The following is a 20,198-nucleotide window of genomic DNA, read 5'->3' as shown; positions in this document are numbered from 1 at the left end:
ATTTATTGAAATATTTTATTATAAAACATTACAACTAACATCTTCATTATTTCTAAAGAATATGGTTTTTAATTCATTTATTTATTGACTTCCCAGCTCCTGCAAATATGAGAGGTCTGTAATATTTGAGCACGGAATGAAACGTATAAGCAAAATATTTATAAAAATTCTGCCCGTCAATTAAAAAATTAAATTAGATGTTTACCCATCCTGTATAATTAAAAAATCTGACATTCTAAAGTTCCTCTTATATTGAGTTAAATTGTTTCTTACCGGTTCGTTTCCATTGAAACCCGTTGGCTGACCAGGACTCCAATTCAAGAAATCCAAGGGAGAATTATCTACCCAGATGTGCTCATTTTCAAAAACTCCCTGATGCATACCGATCCACGTACTTGGATGGCCCTCAGGAAGTATACTATTCAGAAAATCTAATTAAATAGAAATTTAAAAGTTAAAATTATTTCAAGACAAAATTGCGTCCAAAATCGATTTCTGTTTTAGCAACAATAAAATTGATGTCCTCATTGGGTGTCTTAATTCAAATGCTTAATGACTGTATGAGGACAAACATTTATTATTAAATAACCAGGTAAAAAATAATTTTCATGTCTGGATATTGTCATGCGTGTGATGAATCTACATCCCTTTCTTCTTATTTACTTTATACACTCCTTCTATATACAGCAGGAGTATCCAACCCGAGGGCCGCGTGCGGCCTTATAAAATCTTAAACGTTTAACATTATTATGTGATAGGAAAAATTTGTTGTCTTTCTTTACGTTTTGATACAGGAATTTGAAAATAGTTTTCAAGATTTCAGAAAACATTATCATTTTTTTTTGCATATTTGCGACTCCATTTTCAGTCGACATAAATACATTACCTTCGCATTTTCGAATGGAATGTATAAAGTTGCAATCAGATATTCAACTCAAAGAAAACTTTTATCATGTCTCTTTACAAGATTTTTATATAATAAGACCTATCTTCGCAAAGAAAAATATCTTCCGCTTCACAATCAAGCTTTATTCGTGTCATCTCTTTTTGGTAGTACGTACGTGCATTTGTAAACAACTATTTTCAATAATGAACCATACGAAGAGTAAAATTAGATCAAACATTTCTGATGAGGACCTTAAGAGCTCACTACGAATTGCAACCACATCCATTGATCCAGATATTGTTGCATTGATTTCACCTAAACAAGGCCAAATATCTCACTTGTTTTGTGTTTATGCTGATCACTTTTTTAATGTTATAATTAAAATTTTTAAACATAAAGGAAGTTTTGTTACTTATATACATTAACTTTATTATACATTTTATATGCGGCCCAAGGCAATTCTTCTTCCCTCAATGTGGCGCAGGGAAGCCAAAAGGTTAGATAACTCTAATGTGGCATGTCACGTTTTCGTAAATTTCCATTTACCACTATATAAAATTTGTTTTAGGTCATACAGTAGATAACAAAACTTATGTGTTTTCCTTGAATCCTTAAAAAAAAAAAAAATAATAATAAAAACCTAGTGTTCGTAACGAAATCATTACCCTTTGTGAAAAGAAGCAACTGTATATTTAGTCATAGCGGTATATTTCTCCTTATCGGCATATTGTACCCGAATCCACAATACTTCTCCTTTCTTGTCCAAACATGTTCTCAAAAAGGAAAATCTACAAAATGGTTCAATCAGAAAGAAAAGAAAGAAGAAACTGTACGTTATTTGTCTTTTGTTTCTCCCTTTCTGAAACTAGTATTTAAATTCATTCATAAATTTAAATCCAAAGGTAAATCATGCAATCATCAGAGACGAACTAACTCAGAATGGATCGAGCATTTCAAGAAATTTATCTTTGGAGTCCGTAGGCCTGTTTAAATTACGAAAGTTTTCTCTTTCATATGCACCATAAGATAGTTTTCGCAGTTCGCCATTCGAAAACTATCATATAGCGAATATATGAGGTCATTTTCTTTAAAGCACAAAACATCTTATACAAGAGAGGCAAAATGAATATATCCTGCTTTCCTTTAATTCCCTATGTCTTTAATTTCAATCATAATTCTCACATTTGTCGAATAATACTGATATAAACATGAATGACATCAACTTCACAATGATCACGAGGTGAGTGTAATAAGACCGTTAATTTCATTCAGTATATCGAATTGAAGAGGAGAGAAAATAATAACCAGCTAACTTCTGCTTATTCAAAACAAATACAAAAGTCTATCTATTATTACATATAATGATGCCACCATAAGCGCAGTCCTGAGGAGATTACAACATTTGCTCCTTTTGCAATAAATCTTACTTCAAATTTCCATGTAGAAATAAGGAAGCTTCATAAGGGCATTTCCATCTGGAAGTAGGTTATATAGTCTAATATGGAAGTGACGAGGTTTTTCACTCCTCGGACAAAAGCAGACAAATTCGCCAGAAAAACACACGCAAATAGTAAATAACAGAAGCAATGCAATGCACTGGACTCATAGTCTCAGTTGCTTCGGACGTTGATTGCAACCAAACCAAGCAAATTAATTAACCTCTAGGAGGTAATAATTGCTAAATCGCAATTGCAGCAATACGAATTCATCAAAAGTACTTCTAATTCTCGGAAAATATGTTGATCATTTTATGATCCTTTTAATCTTAAAGTTTATATGCACCAACTGGGTAACTAGCGTACAAGCTAAAGTCATATATTTTAAGAATTTCCACAAAATCTGCTCCAAGAACTCCTTGAATCACTGTTTCTGTCGCATTCATCCTTATGGTTCAAAATTATGCCTGATTTCAGCTTTTCCATAAAAAGTAATATAAATATAGTGTTGAATATTGTAGAATCATCCTACAAGATACAACAAGAGCACTGTATCGTATACATAAATGAATTAGAAACGTTTATTTAATACCGTTTTGAACCTTCTTTAGACCAAATTACAGCACATATGCGGTTTGGCAAAGAATCTATAAGGTGTTGGATTGTAACTATGTCTACAACATACCAGTCGTTCAAAAGACAGTCCTTTAACTGGCTCAGATTTCACAGAAGAGGACTTTGCTCCCGGATCTGATTTTCTAACATGTACCATTCATTTTCAGTAGGGTTCAGATGAACCGTAATCTGCTGGATAAAAATCCACATCAAGACACCACCTCCAAACCTTGAGTTGTGTTTACAAGGCAAGCTGGGTCATTGCTTCCTGGGGTAGATGCCAAACTCTCTGTCTACTGTCGCACAGAACAAGGTGTAACGTGATTGGTTGGACTCTATGACTTATTTCCAGTCTTCTAGTGTCCAATCACTGTATTCCTGACACCACTGTATTCGACTTTTTCAGTTCTTCGCAGAAATCAGCACCTTCCGTATAAGCAAGCGACTGCCAGTGCCGATCCTTTTTCAATTCCCTGTGCATATTTTGGATATGTGAGTGGGGAACAGTTCTCATTAAATGCTTCGGTCAAATGCTGTACACCGAACGTTCTGCTTGTCCGTACGAGCCTTCTCAGACGACAGCAATCTCGTTCCTGACAGGCTGTCTTAGAACCACAGTTACTCATCTTAGGCAACCCACATTGGTTATTCATCACTGATTAAACACCTAGGATGTCACCTTTTGAGAAAGCAGTCAGCTCCGCTGCTCGGCAATTGACGATTACTAACCAGCAGTTTTCTTAAATACTTATCGAACATGTAGTAATAAATGTGACCAAGTATTTGGCGTATCCGCTGCGTAAGAGATACGTACTACCTCCGCATAATGGTTTCTAATTCAGTGGCAGGTACGTGTCTATTTAATCGCTTGAAGTGACTTCAGAGTATTCCTTCTATATAGCCTTTATAGCCCTTCTGATGTCCATGGGTGCCTTTATTAGGCTTCACCTTTTAATAGCCTTTACTAGCACCTCTCTCTCTCTCTCTCTCTCTCTCTCTCTCTGCCTCATTACACAAATTTCTAGATGTGTAATGAGGCAGCTATACTCTGTCACACATGAACCTATATTACTAGATCTTTTGAAATATTTTCTTTCCAAGAGTTCTGCGGGTATATTTCATGCAGTGTTTAGAAAACCGAACCGTAAAATCATATAAAATCTTTTGTTTCCAAAGAATTGGTTCGAATTCCGTCTGAGGAAAGAGAAATATTTATAAAGATTTTTCAAGTGAGGATGAGTTGATGGGTGCGATATTGAGCTGCTTCCTTTCCAAAAATAAGTTTTTTCCTTCCCTGGTATCTTCAAAATGAGAAAACTAGACGTACGTCACGTAGTGAGATACTTAATGCACTCTTCTTGTGACTTTGGCTACCTGGGCATAATCCACAATAACAACAAAAACGTGTTCTACTTCATGCGTTAGAATATGCATTTGGTCTATTTTCCAGACATTACCTCCGTAAGAGTGGAAACATTTTTTGTGTGTGTGTGCATGCATTCAGAAATACTTCAATAATGTTTCCAAAAATGCCATCGTCCATGCTTCTTTCTTCGGATTCATTTACTCGAAGATTACGAAGATTACCTAATATTATGAAATAAAGTCGAAGGCAGACTTTTACATCTGTACCATACGGACCACAATGAATTTTCTGAAAAGCTCAACAAAACATATATTCTTAAAAATGATATACTTCCTAATATAAAATTGTCAATAAAGTATATACTTAAAAGTAATATAACTTTCTGATATATTCAGCAATTTTAAAGCAGATCGCATTGTTACTTTTATACTTAAATGAAAATCCAAAATATCTGATTATATTTAAAGTAAGCAGTACAGTAACGAGGGTATGATGAGCTTGTGGCAAGTGTCTAACTTGCGCCCCCTAACCGAAAAATGACCAAAATCTTGAAAAATTTAAATGTAACAAATTAAATTTTGCTAAACGCAATATGTTAAATACTTACTATTAACCCCATCAAAATGAGTTGCAGTGTGTTGCAGAAATTGTGTGTCTAAAGCAGCGTATTGGCGAAATTTAAAAATACAGCATTAAAGAGCAGACTTTTATATCAGTTTATTTATTTTTATTTTTCACGTTTTGCGCTCCAAAACTATTTGCGTCCGTGTCGGGCTACTCTTTTGTCACACCCTCCGTTTTCGTCAATCTGCTTACTTTCAGTGCCGTAAGCAGTTTGTCTAAAACAGGAATGCATTAATCCAAATTCAAGAAGCGTAAAAGAATAATTTTCATTCTATAAAATTAATTTCAATGGTTGGTTAAATGTGATGCAAATAAACATCCGTATTCTCTAGTTTTTCTGAAAAAATAATAACCAAGCAATGGCCATTAACTAACAATAGCAATAATATTCCTCAAGAAGTAATACTAATACCAATAACATCCACTTACTTTGCTCTTCTGTGCTATGAATTGAAGCCAAAACACCCCCTAATGACAAACACATTTTCAAGGCATCGTCCCATGATTTTTTTCCATTTCTCTCGGATCCGAACGTTTTGAAGCATTTATTTCCTGAAATGAAAACACAAACTTCAAATAATGTTTTGAAATAAGCGTATCTAAGTATGAGTAAAGTATAAACATTTTTAAAGGAAGCATGTGCTTTGATTTGCCATGTACTGATCCTACCAGAAAGAAAACTTGTCTTGGGAAGACTGGTCGGGCAGTACATGAATATTTTGAAGCGGGTAAAAGCTAAGTACAGGGTTTAATAAGGTAACAAGAAGAGCTTGATGGGAAATAAAAATCTTTAAACGCAGTACTCATATTCGAAGTATTCCTCTTCTATCTTTCGAAATAACCATGAAAATCATTTTCGATGTCAAACTGTTACAACCTCACCCCCACCAAAACAAAATCGCATTTTCTAGAGGATGTACATAGAGGAAACATTGGAGTTTAAACATTGAAACCCCCCTCTTTAGTGCTTGCAAGTTTCTTCTGATTATAAAGTTTTCTCACCTTTACTCCTTCCATAAGTGAGGAGTATTAACATTTATTTCCCTGTGAAACAACCACATAAATCGCTTTTCCCTCAATCTTTGCAAAATTTTATTTGCATCATCCTCTCTAGGCTATAGCTGATTTTTGATATAGTTTAATTTTGGAAACGGAAACATTATTCTCCGAGTATAGAGAATATGGCTGATGTTCTGATCTTTTCTGTGTTACTTAATTACTCGTCAATGAATTTTGATAGACTCATCTCTGCACTACCTCTCTTAATACACAAAATGCAATCCGAATTGAAATAGACTATAAACATACTACGTTACTTTTACTGCTTTTCAACCAGCTATGTTCAGAAAGTCACTTTAGACTCTTTTTATCCAAGATAAAATTACGTTGCGCAGTAATTTACCGTAAGAACTGATGTGTTGAAGTATGTTTCCCCTTTTTAATCAATTACTTCTTCCATACGTAAAAATCTACGACATGGCTTGGGAAATGTTCGACTCCACCCTTCAATTAATCTTATGGGTTTTTTTGTACTTACTGATATCAATTTAACTGTTAAATACCTATCGCTTCCCGGATTTTCGTTTTCACTTTCGATCCTTTATATAGTAAGGTGACCTTAGCGGATGCCTAAGTAGGATTAGCAAGAAAAATATCGTGACATCTTTCTTTCTATAAAAACAATTCTCCAATTCAGAAACCCAAGACAGACAGAGAGAGAGAGAGAGAGAATATTCGGCTTTGTAATAAACTTAATAACTTTTATGAGAAATGTAATAAAACTTGATCTAATTCTCTGGTTCAGATATTTGACACTATTTCTAGGATGTCTGCGTTAAACAATACTTGAAAAATAATCAACGTGATCCAGATATACGAAATACTGTATCAAAACAAATTAACTCTGAAGAATTTAGGAATGTAGAAAGTTTCTACATTCCTAATACAAACATGACCCAGCCACTACTACTATTACTTTTATTATTACCTTACATAATCAATCCGACTCTACTTTATTATCTTCTGTCTTATAAGTAACTGATGCATGCAAATCTCACATTTAATACTAATCATAAAGATTAGCTATCTTTATACTTACCAAAACGTTGCCAACTAGAAGGACAATCTCCCTGAAATGGAGTGGATTGAAACTCTTTATTTATTTTTGTAGTTGACGAGTCGGGATTCTTACATCTGACTACCGTCTGTAAATTACATTTGTCATCCCCCAATCCACCTAGAAAGAGAAATCGAACAAAAAATATGCATGATCGTGTAAAAAGGTATCTTCAGAGGAATGTTGCACACAAAGAAGAGTAATCAATGTAAGAATGTTACACTTAATATTTAAGTGTAAAGAACAACAGAAAGATTTTCTACCTAAAACTATCCATTAAACACTTCACAAAATCTAACAAATCCACATTTATATTCTGATACACAGAAGCAAGTACGCATCTCACCACTTTCGATACCTTTGCTCTCTGGTCGGAAGAGATAATATCTTGGAAAAATGCCACTTTCAATTCATAAATGAAGCTAATAACTTTTTCAATTGTTCTCAACAGAAGCTGAATCAATCAGGTCTGTGAAGGAGATTTGATGGTTATTCTTCGCGAAACAATTTTGTGCTGTTACATGCAGAAATTTTGTCATTTTTATACAAATCTGTCCAAATATAATGTCAAAATAAGCTAAGGGGATGATGGACAGCAAGTATAATGGCTGGTGTAGTAATTGCGGTCCAGTTCTTTGGAAAGGAACTCATTGTCAATGACCCTGACCATCCTGTGGAAGAAACGGGAAACTTCCATCAGAAGGTGGACATAAAAGCAACAAATATTGGCTTCACATTGCTCAGTTAAAATTCATCCTTTTTTTAAAAAAAGTTTTTCTTTTCAAATTTACATTTTATATTATATTGTTTTAATATAATATAATCATAATAATACTATTAGCACATATTTACCTTCTGAAATTTTATTGGTCAACATTATACTTGGGAAGATAAGGATATCGAGAATCTCATAATCACTGTTTTGTAAAATTCAATAAAAACATGCCTAATCGGTTCAATATCAGCTTGATCTCTAATTTGGATCTTTCTGATGTAACGACAGCGACCGCATACCATTACATACAAAAGAATCCGGTTACGCAGTCTCTGAAACCTGGAGCAGGTAGAGATATAAACTGATAGCTTATATTGGATAAAATTCATGACGGATATTTTTTCCCCTGGTACTGCACATTGCAGTAGTGATACTGTTTTCTTTATCTATGTGACATTCAGTTAGCACCATGAGACGGGATGAAGCTCCACGGTGTTTCACTACAGAAGGATTAAAATCCTATCTTACCAATAATCAGAAACCCCGTTCGATAAGCCAGGATTAGTTCATTATTTCGACAGTCATTAACTGGATTAAAAATATATGAAATTTACTGAAAGTAAGGTAATAAAAATGATTAAAATATAACACAGTCATAACGGAAGTGGTAATATAAGAAGTAAAAGGAAAAATTAAAAATTAATAAAATAAGAATAAAATAGAAAATAATATAGATATAATAACAAAAAAGAAGTAAAAGCTGCATACAGTATGTATAAACAAAGACCATGGTCAAACTCGTTACTGAAAAAAGGTATATTACTGAAACAAATATAACCAGTGTCAAATATCTTAAGTTATGTAATGAAATAACATAACAATACATATAGCGTGTACATATGTACATATATCATAACAGAGCATGCATAAAGCAGTTACTGGAAAATATTCATGCTGTAAGTTTAAAATAAATCAACATTATTTAGTCTCTTAAGAGGAGGACATAAATAGCTACAAAGCATGAAATTATAACCAACTGAGGAGTATACTGATTTCAGTGGAATGGGATCGATTGCTGGATGGAAAGGATACCGACAGTGCATGGGAAGCATTTAAACAATACTTAAATGATATGATATCAGAATGTGTCCCGAGATTTTGAAGAATAAATAGAATAGGAGTCAAATGGATGTGTAATCGTATTAAGCAAGAAATTCGTAAGAAAATGATGATGTGGAAGGAACCGTTTGCATAAGGATGACGTCCGTTAGGATTGTTATAAGCATCAGCCAAGAAGAGTGACAACTGTTGTACGGAAAGCAAAGTCTGAGTAGGACAAGAAACGGGCTCTGTGTGCTAAAGACAACCTCAAGAATTCTATCGATATGCTGCAAGTAAAAGAAAGAATGAATATGAAAGAATAACTCTTCTAAATCCAGATGGCTTGAGAGTTACGGTTGCAAAAGAAGTTGTTCAGTTAACGAGTGCCGATTTCGTTAAAAGCTATCAACCTGGTGAACGCAACATTGAGCTCACTGTAATCTCTTCACTAGATGAAGAAAGGCAGGTGTGTGAGGCCGAGGTATTAGGGCTGTTGCACAAACTGAATAAGAATTCAGCAATAGCAGATGTGCTGGTGGAATATTAGCACGTCTGCTAAAAGAGGGTTCAGCTGAACTTTCCATTCCTTTGACCAGGATGTTTAATATGAGTAATATCAGAACAGGGAAAATTCCTTAGGAATTGAAGGAATGAATGGTAAATCCAATGCATAAGAGTGGTGGAAACAGCGATGTATCAAATTATCGACCAATTAGTATCACAGGCGTGGTGGTGAAAATTTTGGAAAAATTAGTTATGGCTCGCATTTAGAAATAGGCTAACAGTGAATCTCTACTTTGCAAGGAACAACATGGGTGTTTGCAGAAGGGAAGGTTATGTTTTAGAAATTTGCTTACATTCTGTAGGAATGCTACTATTGATTTAGACAAGGGGAATGGATGCACCATGATACTTTTGGATTTTGCTAACGCTTTTGACAGAATACAGCATGGTAGACTGCTGCATAATCGCAAAGTTCGAATTATCTTCTTCCCCTATCTGCAGAAAGGCTTTCTATAGCCCATTAATACAAGAAGACTGTAGGCGGGCTAAAGGCTGCTCCCATCATTGTATTTTAATAATGTTTATAATATTTTAATATTTATAATTATTTATAATTATTTATAAATATTATTAATATTTATAATTAATAATATTTTAATAATTTTATATTTTAATAAAAAACTTTTTTTAATTATAAAAAAGTGGTGTTCCCCAAGGGTCTGTGCTTGGTCCAGGGTTATTCACTCTGTAAATTAATGATATTGGGAAGGATTTGACAATTCCTTCCCAATATGAATCAGGAATGCTGCTGATATGCAGTCTTTGCAGAATGCAAAATAGGCTGAAATTGTGGGCATCGGAAAATGGGTGTCAGTGCAATGTCAGTAAATGTAAAGTCATTCACTTCCGCATGATTACATATCCAATGTCGTATTATGTTGGTGGGATTAGACTAGAAGAAACTGATGAGGCTAAAAATCTTGGAGTGCTAATAGATAGGAAGTTGACGTTTATGGGCCATGTGGCAAAGATTGCAAATACAACTGAGAAGAAAATTGCAATTCTGAAAAACGTTCACATGTAAAGAAAATGATGTTATTTTGCCTCTTTACAAGGCCTTGATAACATCTCACTTGGACTATTGTGCGCAGGTCAGGTCTCCTGGTTTCCGTTGTTATTCTGATATATTAGAGAGAGAGTACAAAGGCGAGTGTTAAAAATGATATCAGAATTGTGGATTACTGATTATGAAGACATATTGAGTATTTGTAGACTGCAGATAAACAGGAGAAAGAGGGGTGACATGATTGAGACTTACAAATTTCTCAAAGGGTAATACAGGATTTCAATTGATAGAATTTTTCAATTTATGGAGGGTGGGAAATGGAAGAGATGCCCTTCTTGGAAGATGAGAATGAAGGCTGCCAACAAGGGTGTAAGGGCTATATTTTTCTCTCAGAGAGTGGTGCGTAATTGGAATGGATTGCCATTGGATGTTGTGAGTAAAAGCAGTGTGAAAGAATTCAAGAATAAGTATGATAACTGGTGTGTGCAGTATGTGGCCTCCCTTGATTAGTCTCTGACTTCCTGGAGGTCTCTCTTATAATACTTGTTTTTCTTTTTTTTTTCTTTTTTGTATTACATTGCATACATTTGTTAGTTATTGCATATATTACATACATTTGATTACATATGATACATTACCTACATTTGTTTACATATGATACGTACATTGCATACATTTGTTTACATATAATACATACATTAAAATATTGGTTTACATGTGATATGTACACATAAACAGGACATAAACAGCTACAACCCTTACATTATCACCATAGCTATCGATAATTTTAGTCTTCATCTCATTTCTTCCTTACAAGACGTTTTTGGAGTCTCCGTTCCATATATCAAAGGTGTGTTTGAGAAACTCGCCAGATTTCTATGCTACATTAACCAGCAGTCTCCTTCTTTTCAATTTGCAAACTAAATTCATTCCTACAATCTGCTAAAGATGAATATCTTCCTTTCTTCCATCCAGTAATTTATAAAATTTCTTGCTCACACGTCATCTATTATTATGGTATGCAAGTTGGACTGCTTATATCCATCTAGAAGAATATCAGAAATGTAATCCAAATTTTTTTACTAGACGGATTTCGTCCAGCTTCTTTATCCTAATCAGCCAGGTCTTGCCAGCCCCTCCCGTATCACACTAGATACAGCATTCAATGGAATAAGAGTAGGAGTTTACAGAGGATCCGATTTTTATTAGACAAATTGTGTAAAGAACTCTGTGAATATAATCCAACTTTAACAAAAATAACGATTTTAATCCTTTTTGTTTTCAGTTTTAGAAGGTTAGCTTATTCATGACTGTATTAAATAATAAATTAGTTGAAATTAATTTCGATGTCTTACTTCGAATTCTAATAGTTACAGATCGAGATTGCCTCTTGTAATGAAAATACTCTAATATAAACAGGCAGTATAATTTTCATTTGCTATTCTATTGTATTTTGTCTCTCATTTCATAATGCATTAAGAGTGATCTTGAAAAAGAGAACGAAACTTCAGCTTTTAATAAATATTTATTTTCAGTGTAAGTACTTCGTAATTTATACACTTAAAATACCATTTAGGCTCATGAGATAGTCTCGCAATCTTTCCTGAATGCATAATCTGAACAAACTGCTTGCATCTCATCGGTTAACTGCTTTATTTGCTAAATATTAAAATTCTTTTGATTTTTTTTATCATTTGCTCCAGGAACTACAAGAAATTTTCTGCTGAGGCATAGATCATAATCTACATTACACAAAGGAGAATTTATCGTGTTTGTTTCTTCCAAATTTTACACACATAAAGAGTTTTTTTTTGTTGTTGTTGACAATGTATTAAGATGTCATACTAATTTCTGTTTTGCATTTTTATCGAAAACAAGATCATTTTAGTAATCTGTGTTGCAACAAGTAACACAGATTACTTGTTGCAACAAGTAATCCCACATTGAAATGAGGAATTAAACCGTGAATTGTACAAACGTATTGAAACGTAACGCTAACAGATTGTTACCATAATATATTCTATTCAAACTAATTCACTTTGCTTGCTAAAAACTGGTAAAATAAGAGTCATTTAATTTGCTGTAATGCAGCCCAAATATTATTTTTTCAGTTATATTTTTTATTGACAGCTACAGTTTTGTATGTGATTATATTTAGTATGTGATGTGATCATAGCGTACACGTATATTGTAACTTCTTATCTATCTGTCAAACTGAATACCTATATTTAGTTTTAACTCTGCCAATTTTAAGACCTTTATTTTCAAACCATTGATATAATTTTATCATATTATGATTAATGTTATTTTTTAAATCCTTAATTTGGGGGGGGGGGGGGGTGGGGGGGGGGGGGGGTGGGGGGGGGGGGGGGTGGGGGGGGGGGGGGGTGGGGGGGGGGGGGGGTGGGGGGGGGGGGGGGTGGGGGGGGGGGGGGGTGGGGGGGGGGGGGGGTGGGGGGGGGGGGGGGTGGGGGGGGGGGGGGGTGGGGGGGGGGGGGGGTGGGGGGGGGGGGGGGTGGGGGGGGGGGGGGGTGGGGGGGGGGGGGGGTGGGGGGGGGGGGGGGTGGGGGGGGGGGGGGGTGGGGGGGGGGGGGGGTGGGGGGGGGGGGGGGTGGGGGGGGGGGGGGGTGGGGGGGGGGGGGGGTGGGGGGGGGGGGGGGTGGGGGGGGGGGGGGGTGGGGGGGGGGGGGGGTGGGGGGGGGGGGGGGTGGGGGGGGGGGGGGGTGGGGGGGGGGGGGGGTGGGGGGGGGGGGGGGTGGGGGGGGGGGGGGGTGGGGGGGGGGGGGGGTGGGGGGGGGGGGGGGTGGGGGGGGGGGGGGGTGGGTTTTCAATCATTTCCTAGGGATATAAACGACTACAGGTTTTCTTTGGGAAATGTATATGACCATAATCGCGAATATGCTGCAACATTTGCTTGAGATATTTTTGATGAAATAGCATCTTTGTAAATGAAGATTATGATGATGGCTTCCTTTAGTAAACAAATCTGGTATTGTCGCGGATGTGTTTGCTGCGGAAAACAGAGATTGTCAATAACTAAAAGATTTCTTACTGCCGGAGAAAATGCGATGTCCTGTAGACCTCTATAAAATTCAATATGTGAAATTTCTGTCTTCATTAAGTCGTATAGCGGTTGATCTTCAGAGTATAAAAAAAACTATTCTTTGTACGTTCGGAGTGATAATTGTGTCCCAATTTCGCAGTAGTGAAGCAACCAGAGTTGATTTCTCACTTTGTGTGGGAGCAAAGACTAATATTGTTGCTGGGCGAATTAATCCCGCTATCCATATGGGTAAGTGATCTGGGTGGTAGAATCAACGTAACGTTTCTCGTATGAATAACTGAATTTCTTCACTGAATCTTTATTTAATAACTTCGAACTATATTTATCTCGGACTATCTGGTCTTTAGCAGGAATGAAAACTGTATTTTGTTCTTCTAAAACTATTTTAATGAATCAAAAGTAATGATATTGGCTGTTTGTCCTCTCAGGCTAAAGCCTTTTGATTTAATTGTGGTATTTCTGTTTCGTAAATGTAGCGCATAATTTTTAGGAGCCACAGACACAAAATGCGTTATTATACCAGTTTTCGGATCGATTTAGTTAAATAACTGATTCAAATGGTTGCCTAAAGCAGGAATATATTCTTCTTCTTTTACAGTGAAAAAATAGAATCTGTTTCAAAATAAAGAACTCGTTTTTGCAATTTCTGGAGTTCTTTGAGTAAACAAAGTCTTCCATACGAAGTAACAAATGAACCTATAACACAGCTCCTATTAACATTAGAATTTATGCACTATGATACAGAAGAATGAGATACCAATAATTTTTCTGATGACACAAACCGAATATATTCGACTGATCGACACATCAGTCACCAATTGCAGACGAATTTCATAATCGTCAACGAATTCCACCTTTGTGCGCTCACGTGACTGAAAAAACGTTCCCCTCAGCTGGTCTTGTTCAAGGGCCTTTCAAATAGCTCTTAAACCTGTATTAAATTGGACTTTATCAATAGACAAGTTTATGTTTTCACATTTCCTGAATTCCAGCATGTATCTTAGTTTATTTCAGAGGCCTGTATGTGCAAAGGAAACCCATTGTTTGCAGGTTTCATGGCGAGAAAACCATCGATGTAACTTCAATGAATACTCCTACATGAAATGTTTTGGTGTAATGCCAAATTTCATAAATCTTTAATAGTTGATGGCTGTGTATTTCCTGGCTGTGTAAAGTTATACAGAGGTCCAAACCAGTGATTGCTCTCAAATTGTCAGTATGTCCACATATTCATATCTGCATCTTTTCAGAACAAGTTCAACACAGGGAAAGAAATGCTTACCGTGCATCCTTAAAGGGAGTACAGCGTCGAATAGATTACCAGGAGCAAGCACTTTGCCCGTATGGTTCCAAACTAATGATCGATTTCATAAGAAATGTTCTCTGTTATTATTTGAGGATGTTTCTTCGGATACCTAATTTTTTATTGATGATAGGATATAGAGAGTTGAAATCGACATTCACGATTTTTTCATCGTCTGTGGTTTCGAAATATAAACATGTTGCATCTGTTCTTCCTCGGTTCAAAGCATCACGTGATGAAATAAAGGGAGGAAAACCATCTTCAACATCACATAATGAACGGAAAACAGGATCACATTTCTTAAGTTCTTGGAGCTCACATTCCCAAATTTCATGATACCTATAATATGGAAGAGCTTGTTTAATTGCAGATGAGAAATCGAGTGTCTTTTCATTAATTTGCATGTTCTTGTTATCTTCATAGAGGGGGGATGCATAACTCTAGGATTACAGCATTTATGATAGGCATGAAGAAAACAAAACTCCTTGTAGTGAATCAGATGTTCAAGACTTATGATTCACCTCGTGGTGAATCATAAGTCTTGAAGACTGTAAAAGCATATTGTGGTAACGTAAAACTGTGTTCGAATGGGTCCAACTCAACTGTTTGCAGTTGAGTTGGACCCATTCGAACATTATTTACGTTAAAACATTAAAAAATTATTTACTTTAAAAGAGAAACATCATGGCATAGAAACTATCATGTGACTAACCTACAACCCACCACAGGGACTGATGAGGGGATGAATTAAATTACTTTAAATAAGAGAGGAAATAAAACACATTAAATCTACGCTAGAAAATGACGCTATCACATGATAAGACAACATAACATGACTCTTTCCATTGATTCAGGTACAAATATGTTAGCCTATTATGATATAAAAAAATTTCTCCCCCGATTAAAACTACGCTAGAAATAATGCTGATACTGTCATTTGCTGGGAATTATCATGTGACCTAACTACCACCAACCACAGAGACTGATAAGGGGATGAACGTACATGATGTCATCCCAGCTGACCTCAAAAACGGGACCCTGTATGACTCAATTAAAACAATGACATCGGCAATTAAAAGTGCTTTATAACAGCACCTAACTACTATCACATTTTATGATGTGACGAAACAATTCCTTCAAGTATCACTGTTCTCAATTATCTTTCAATTCTTATATGGCGAAGACACTAAAGAATTATAATAGGTGGAATAACATCTAAGGTAAGGTATTTCTCTTTTTTTATTGTCAACACATTCGTTATCTATCGCTTAGTGTGAAGTGTGGTAGACTTTCCTAAACTTAATCAGACAATTGTTTCATATTTACTTCTCCACACGTGTCTCATATATAATCTATTGAAATGCTGCCTAACAAACGGAAAGATTACGTAATTAATGTCTAGGAAAGAATTATGACACATTCTGCATTTGCTGAGCCTTATAAGGCAGACACAACGAAATTTATTTCTATATAATCCTCTTAAAATTCCAAACGTCCTTGCAAGAGATCAAAGAATATCTCCTCACAGTCGTTAAAACATCGTAACAGTCATTGAACCTTTTGAAATTTCTTGTCTTGCAAGTTCTTCATGTGCATCTGCCATATCTTAGTTCCTCTGTTTATTTCTTTTCATTTCAAGTTGCAAAAGAAAGCGAGAAGAATTTAAAAAAGAAAGATGAAAAGACCACATGTGACAAACATGGGAATGGCTTTAATGCACTTAAAACTTTGGAAAACGTAGAAGAATTAAATTTTTTTGTCCCATTGGAAGAAGCTTACAATCAAAGAATGTGAATGTGTTGGAAGTTAAATAGTGCAGCTCAGCAAAATACGTCATACTACATATTGCCGCAAGATTACGTGATTGCACTAATGAAGGTAGGGTGCATCCCACTCTTTGCGGTTTCAGATATTTATAAATTTTTAAAAGTTCTTAATGGAAATAACTGTTTATTAAGAAAAGGCAGCGTTTACATGAAGACAATTTTCTTTGCTTGATGTCCTTTCAATAAATCTTCAAAATAAGAACTCACTATAATGGTTCACAGTCTTGAATCAGCAATGTCGTCTTAATGTTGATATATGTGGTACTCGAAAACATGCAATTTCAATTCATATGTGATTAATTAGATCCGAATTAAAACAATACAACACGTGAGTTTCACCACTTATCACGACGAATTTAAATACACATTTGATTTCAATATGGCGGAAAGATTTGTATTCAACTCTGACTTGTTACTTATTGGAATTGCAGAAATCATAAATGTTTTACAGGAGAAAAAAATTATCTGCCGCATTTAAGGGGATATGGTGATGGTCACATCAGAAAGGCTTACTTAAGATACTTCTATTTTTTTCTGTTTTCGATTACTTTAATCGAATTCATTATACGAGCATCCCATTAAGATAATACCTTTCTAGCAGTTAATAATATCCAAATTGACTGCCATCTACATTTGAAACAAATGCAGTTAACTTCACCGAGTAATAACCAATTCGACTTTGGTTATAATGGAACAACTTAATAAGGCAGTTATCATTCGGAAAATGATAATTGAATTATCAAAGAAAGTAATGGAATTAGTAGCAATTTCTTGAAAGCGATGTCATCCAAAAAATTAAATACGCGATATTTGTAGTAATAGTTGGTATATTATTTCTGTAGTAATAGAGTTGAAGTTTTTAAGAGTTCAGATGAATCAGGGAATTGAAAATTCGTTAGTATATATGTACAATGGATATATGTATAATGTATATATTTTCACTTCTAAAATCACAGTCACCGAACAAATTTGTATTTACAGCCTCCCTCGATGAGTCCTTGACTCCCTGAAGTTCTTGGATAATAATAATAATAATAGTAATAATAATAATAATAATAATAATAATTTTTTTTATTTTTTTTTATGTCTCAGTATAAGTTACATACAATAATAATATTTACGGTATTTACAATAAGGATTACACCGAATTTTTTTTTTTTTTATGTCTCAGATGAATTGCATACATAGTTGCTGTAGTAATTATATATATATAATATTTATAATGCATTACAAGTGTGTATAACAGATACTTGCAAGTTAGTAATTTTCTTCCTCGAAGCTTAGCAGAGCTTATCTGAGGAAGATAATAGATGACAGAGGGTGGTGGTTTCATGGTTGTGTTCCTATAGTGGTCACAAGCCATGTGTTGATTTTACTGTTTGTTGGTACGTGTTTGAAAGACTTTGACTGCTATTACAGTTTAACTTTTTTTTGTGCAAATAGGGTTGGATTTAGACATGGTGTGTTTGTTTCTTTGTGTTCTTGTAGTGGTAGTTTTTTGAGAGGGGGGGGGGTTGTCGTGGTTTGTGTGTGTGTGTATGTGTGGTGGGGGAGAGAGAAACAGGAATTGCTCTAATTTTCATTCTCGCTATAATATTTATATAGTGCCTGTTTCAGCTCTCTGTATGTTCCTAGGTTTCTGTTGTCGAACGGCAGTTTGTTTATCATGTCAGGTACATAGAAGTTTCGGGTGGCTTTGCCATGTTAATTGTTGTACTTATATGTTATGTTGTTTGTTGACTGTGGTCTTGTTATTTGATATGTTGTTCTGGTTACTCTATATGCTGGGCTGTAGTAGTGTTTTAACATGACTGTGTAGTGGCGTAAGTGTTTCACCTTAAATATTTTGTGTTTTGTCCATGCTTCCTGCATAAGAGTGGGTTGTTCCCAGAATATCAGTTTTATCATTTTATCTTGCAACCATTGTAGCCTGTTAAGTCTGTAGTCTGCGCAGAATGCGTATGATGTGATTTCATATCTTAAAATGTTTTCACATAATGCTTTATAGATTAGTATTTTTATGTGGGTTGGGGCAATGTCTTTTAATCTGTATAGTTTGCTTGCTATTATCCTAAGCTTGGTATGTAGGTAGTTTGTATGGCTATTCCAACTTTGATCTGCATCGAAGTGAAGTCCAAGGTAGCGTGTTGTTTTCACCTGTGTGATGGTTGTGATTTTAGGTTCTGCACTTTGTGTATAGGAGGATGAATGTTTGATAGTGAGATATTTAGTTTCTATGGGCAGGGTTTGGGGGTTTTTGAATATCATTAGCTTTGTTTTTCCAGAGTTTATATATATGTCGTTTTCTGTTAACCAGTTAGTGATTTGATTGATGTCGTGTTGCATATTTTTGTAAGCGATTTTTGCAGTGTTGTGAATGGATACTATGGCAGTGTCGTCTGCATACTGGAAGATTTTACTTTTTAGGGGGAGTTGGCTTATGTCGTGTGTGTATATGTTAAATAGAATGGGAGATAGGACAGCTCCTTGCGGTACTCCACAGGTTACATGTACCTCTTTGCTGTGTGCTGATCCTATACGTGTGATGTGCTTTCTGTTTTTCGTGTATGCTTTAAACCACTGGAGTAGACGACCTCCAATTCCGATATGAGTAAGTTTCGTTAACAAGGTTTTATGTGTTAGTGTGTCAAATGCTTTTGTTAGGTCAATGAATACCACTAATGTTATTCTGTTTTTATCCAATGCTGCGTTTAGTAGGTCTGTGAAATTTTCCAGGAGTGCTGCTGTTCCTTTATTTTTTTTGAAAACCATATTGTGTTGTGGGTATGATTTGAAAATTTTCAACATATGTGGAGAGTTTCTGATGTACAATGCGCTCCATGATTTGGTTGATTACAGGCAGCGTGGCGATAGGTCTGTAATTACTTATTATGTTTCTTTTTCCCTGTTTGTGTATGGGTGTGATTAGTGCAGTCTTCAGTGTTTCAGGTATGTGTCCCGTTTCGAAGATTTTATTTAACAGTTTTTGTATAACTGGAAGTAGGTCGGTTGAGTGTTTCTTGATGTCTTTTGGTCTGATTCCGTCTATCCCCGGTCCTTTGTTAGGATTAATTTGTTGAATTGCCAGTGATAGTTCTTCTTTTGTTACTGTAGGGAACCACATCGACTGGGTTGCTCGTGGACCTAGTGGAGAATGTTCGTATGTGTGAGGAAAGGTTGTTTCTTGTAGCTTTTGGACAGAGTTCACGAAGTACTGATTAAATTTGTTTGCCAACTGTTTAAGGGATTTGGAGTCGCAGGCAAAGCTGTGTTTTATTGTTTCTGTGGCAGTGGTTCTGTGTATATTGTCCAGCATTTCATTAATCAGGTGCCAGGTTTCCTTTATGTCATTCTGTGCTGTTGTTAATTTGTTGCTGTAATAGTTTCTTTTTGCCGTTCGAATCTGGGTTGTTAGGAGATTCCGTTTTCTTTTGTATTCAGCTTTTAAAGCGATATTGTTCGGTGACTTCTTAATTTGTTTCCATAGGGCATCTTTTCTTTGTATGTCTGTTAGTATGATGTCTGTTATCCATGGATTTTGTTTCGTTTGGGGGCGTATTTTTATTTTTGTTAATG

General features: G+C 35.6%; 2 protein-coding genes across 2 annotated transcripts in view; one reads left to right on the top strand and one right to left on the bottom strand.

Moving 5' to 3' along the window:
- The window catches only part of LOC150110412 (macrophage mannose receptor 1-like), a 148,728-nt gene extending 133,528 nt beyond the window's left edge, over positions 1–15,200 (bottom strand). The window contains exons 1-4 of the mRNA XM_090396116.1: positions 14,909–15,200; positions 7,026–7,163; positions 5,357–5,479; positions 274–431 (exon numbers count right to left, since the gene is read on the bottom strand). Coding sequence (XP_090252242.1) covers positions 274–431; positions 5,357–5,479; positions 7,026–7,163; positions 14,909–15,200 — 711 coding nt within the window. The remainder of the gene's footprint in view (positions 1–273; positions 432–5,356; positions 5,480–7,025; positions 7,164–14,908) is intronic.
- Positions 1–20,198, top strand: part of LOC150110411 (macrophage mannose receptor 1-like) — a 240,588-nt gene that overhangs the window by 216,653 nt on the left and 3,737 nt on the right. The window lies entirely within an intron of this gene.

This window comes from Typopeltis vanoorti, chromosome 1 (genome assembly GCF_054136105.1).
Source record: "Typopeltis vanoorti isolate ZY-2024b chromosome 1, IOZ_Tvanoo_1.0, whole genome shotgun sequence".
NCBI classification, from domain to species: Eukaryota; Metazoa; Arthropoda; class Arachnida; order Uropygi; family Thelyphonidae; genus Typopeltis; species Typopeltis vanoorti.
Note: the sequence above shows the minus strand (reverse complement) of the source record. Positions and strands in the feature narration are given on the sequence as shown.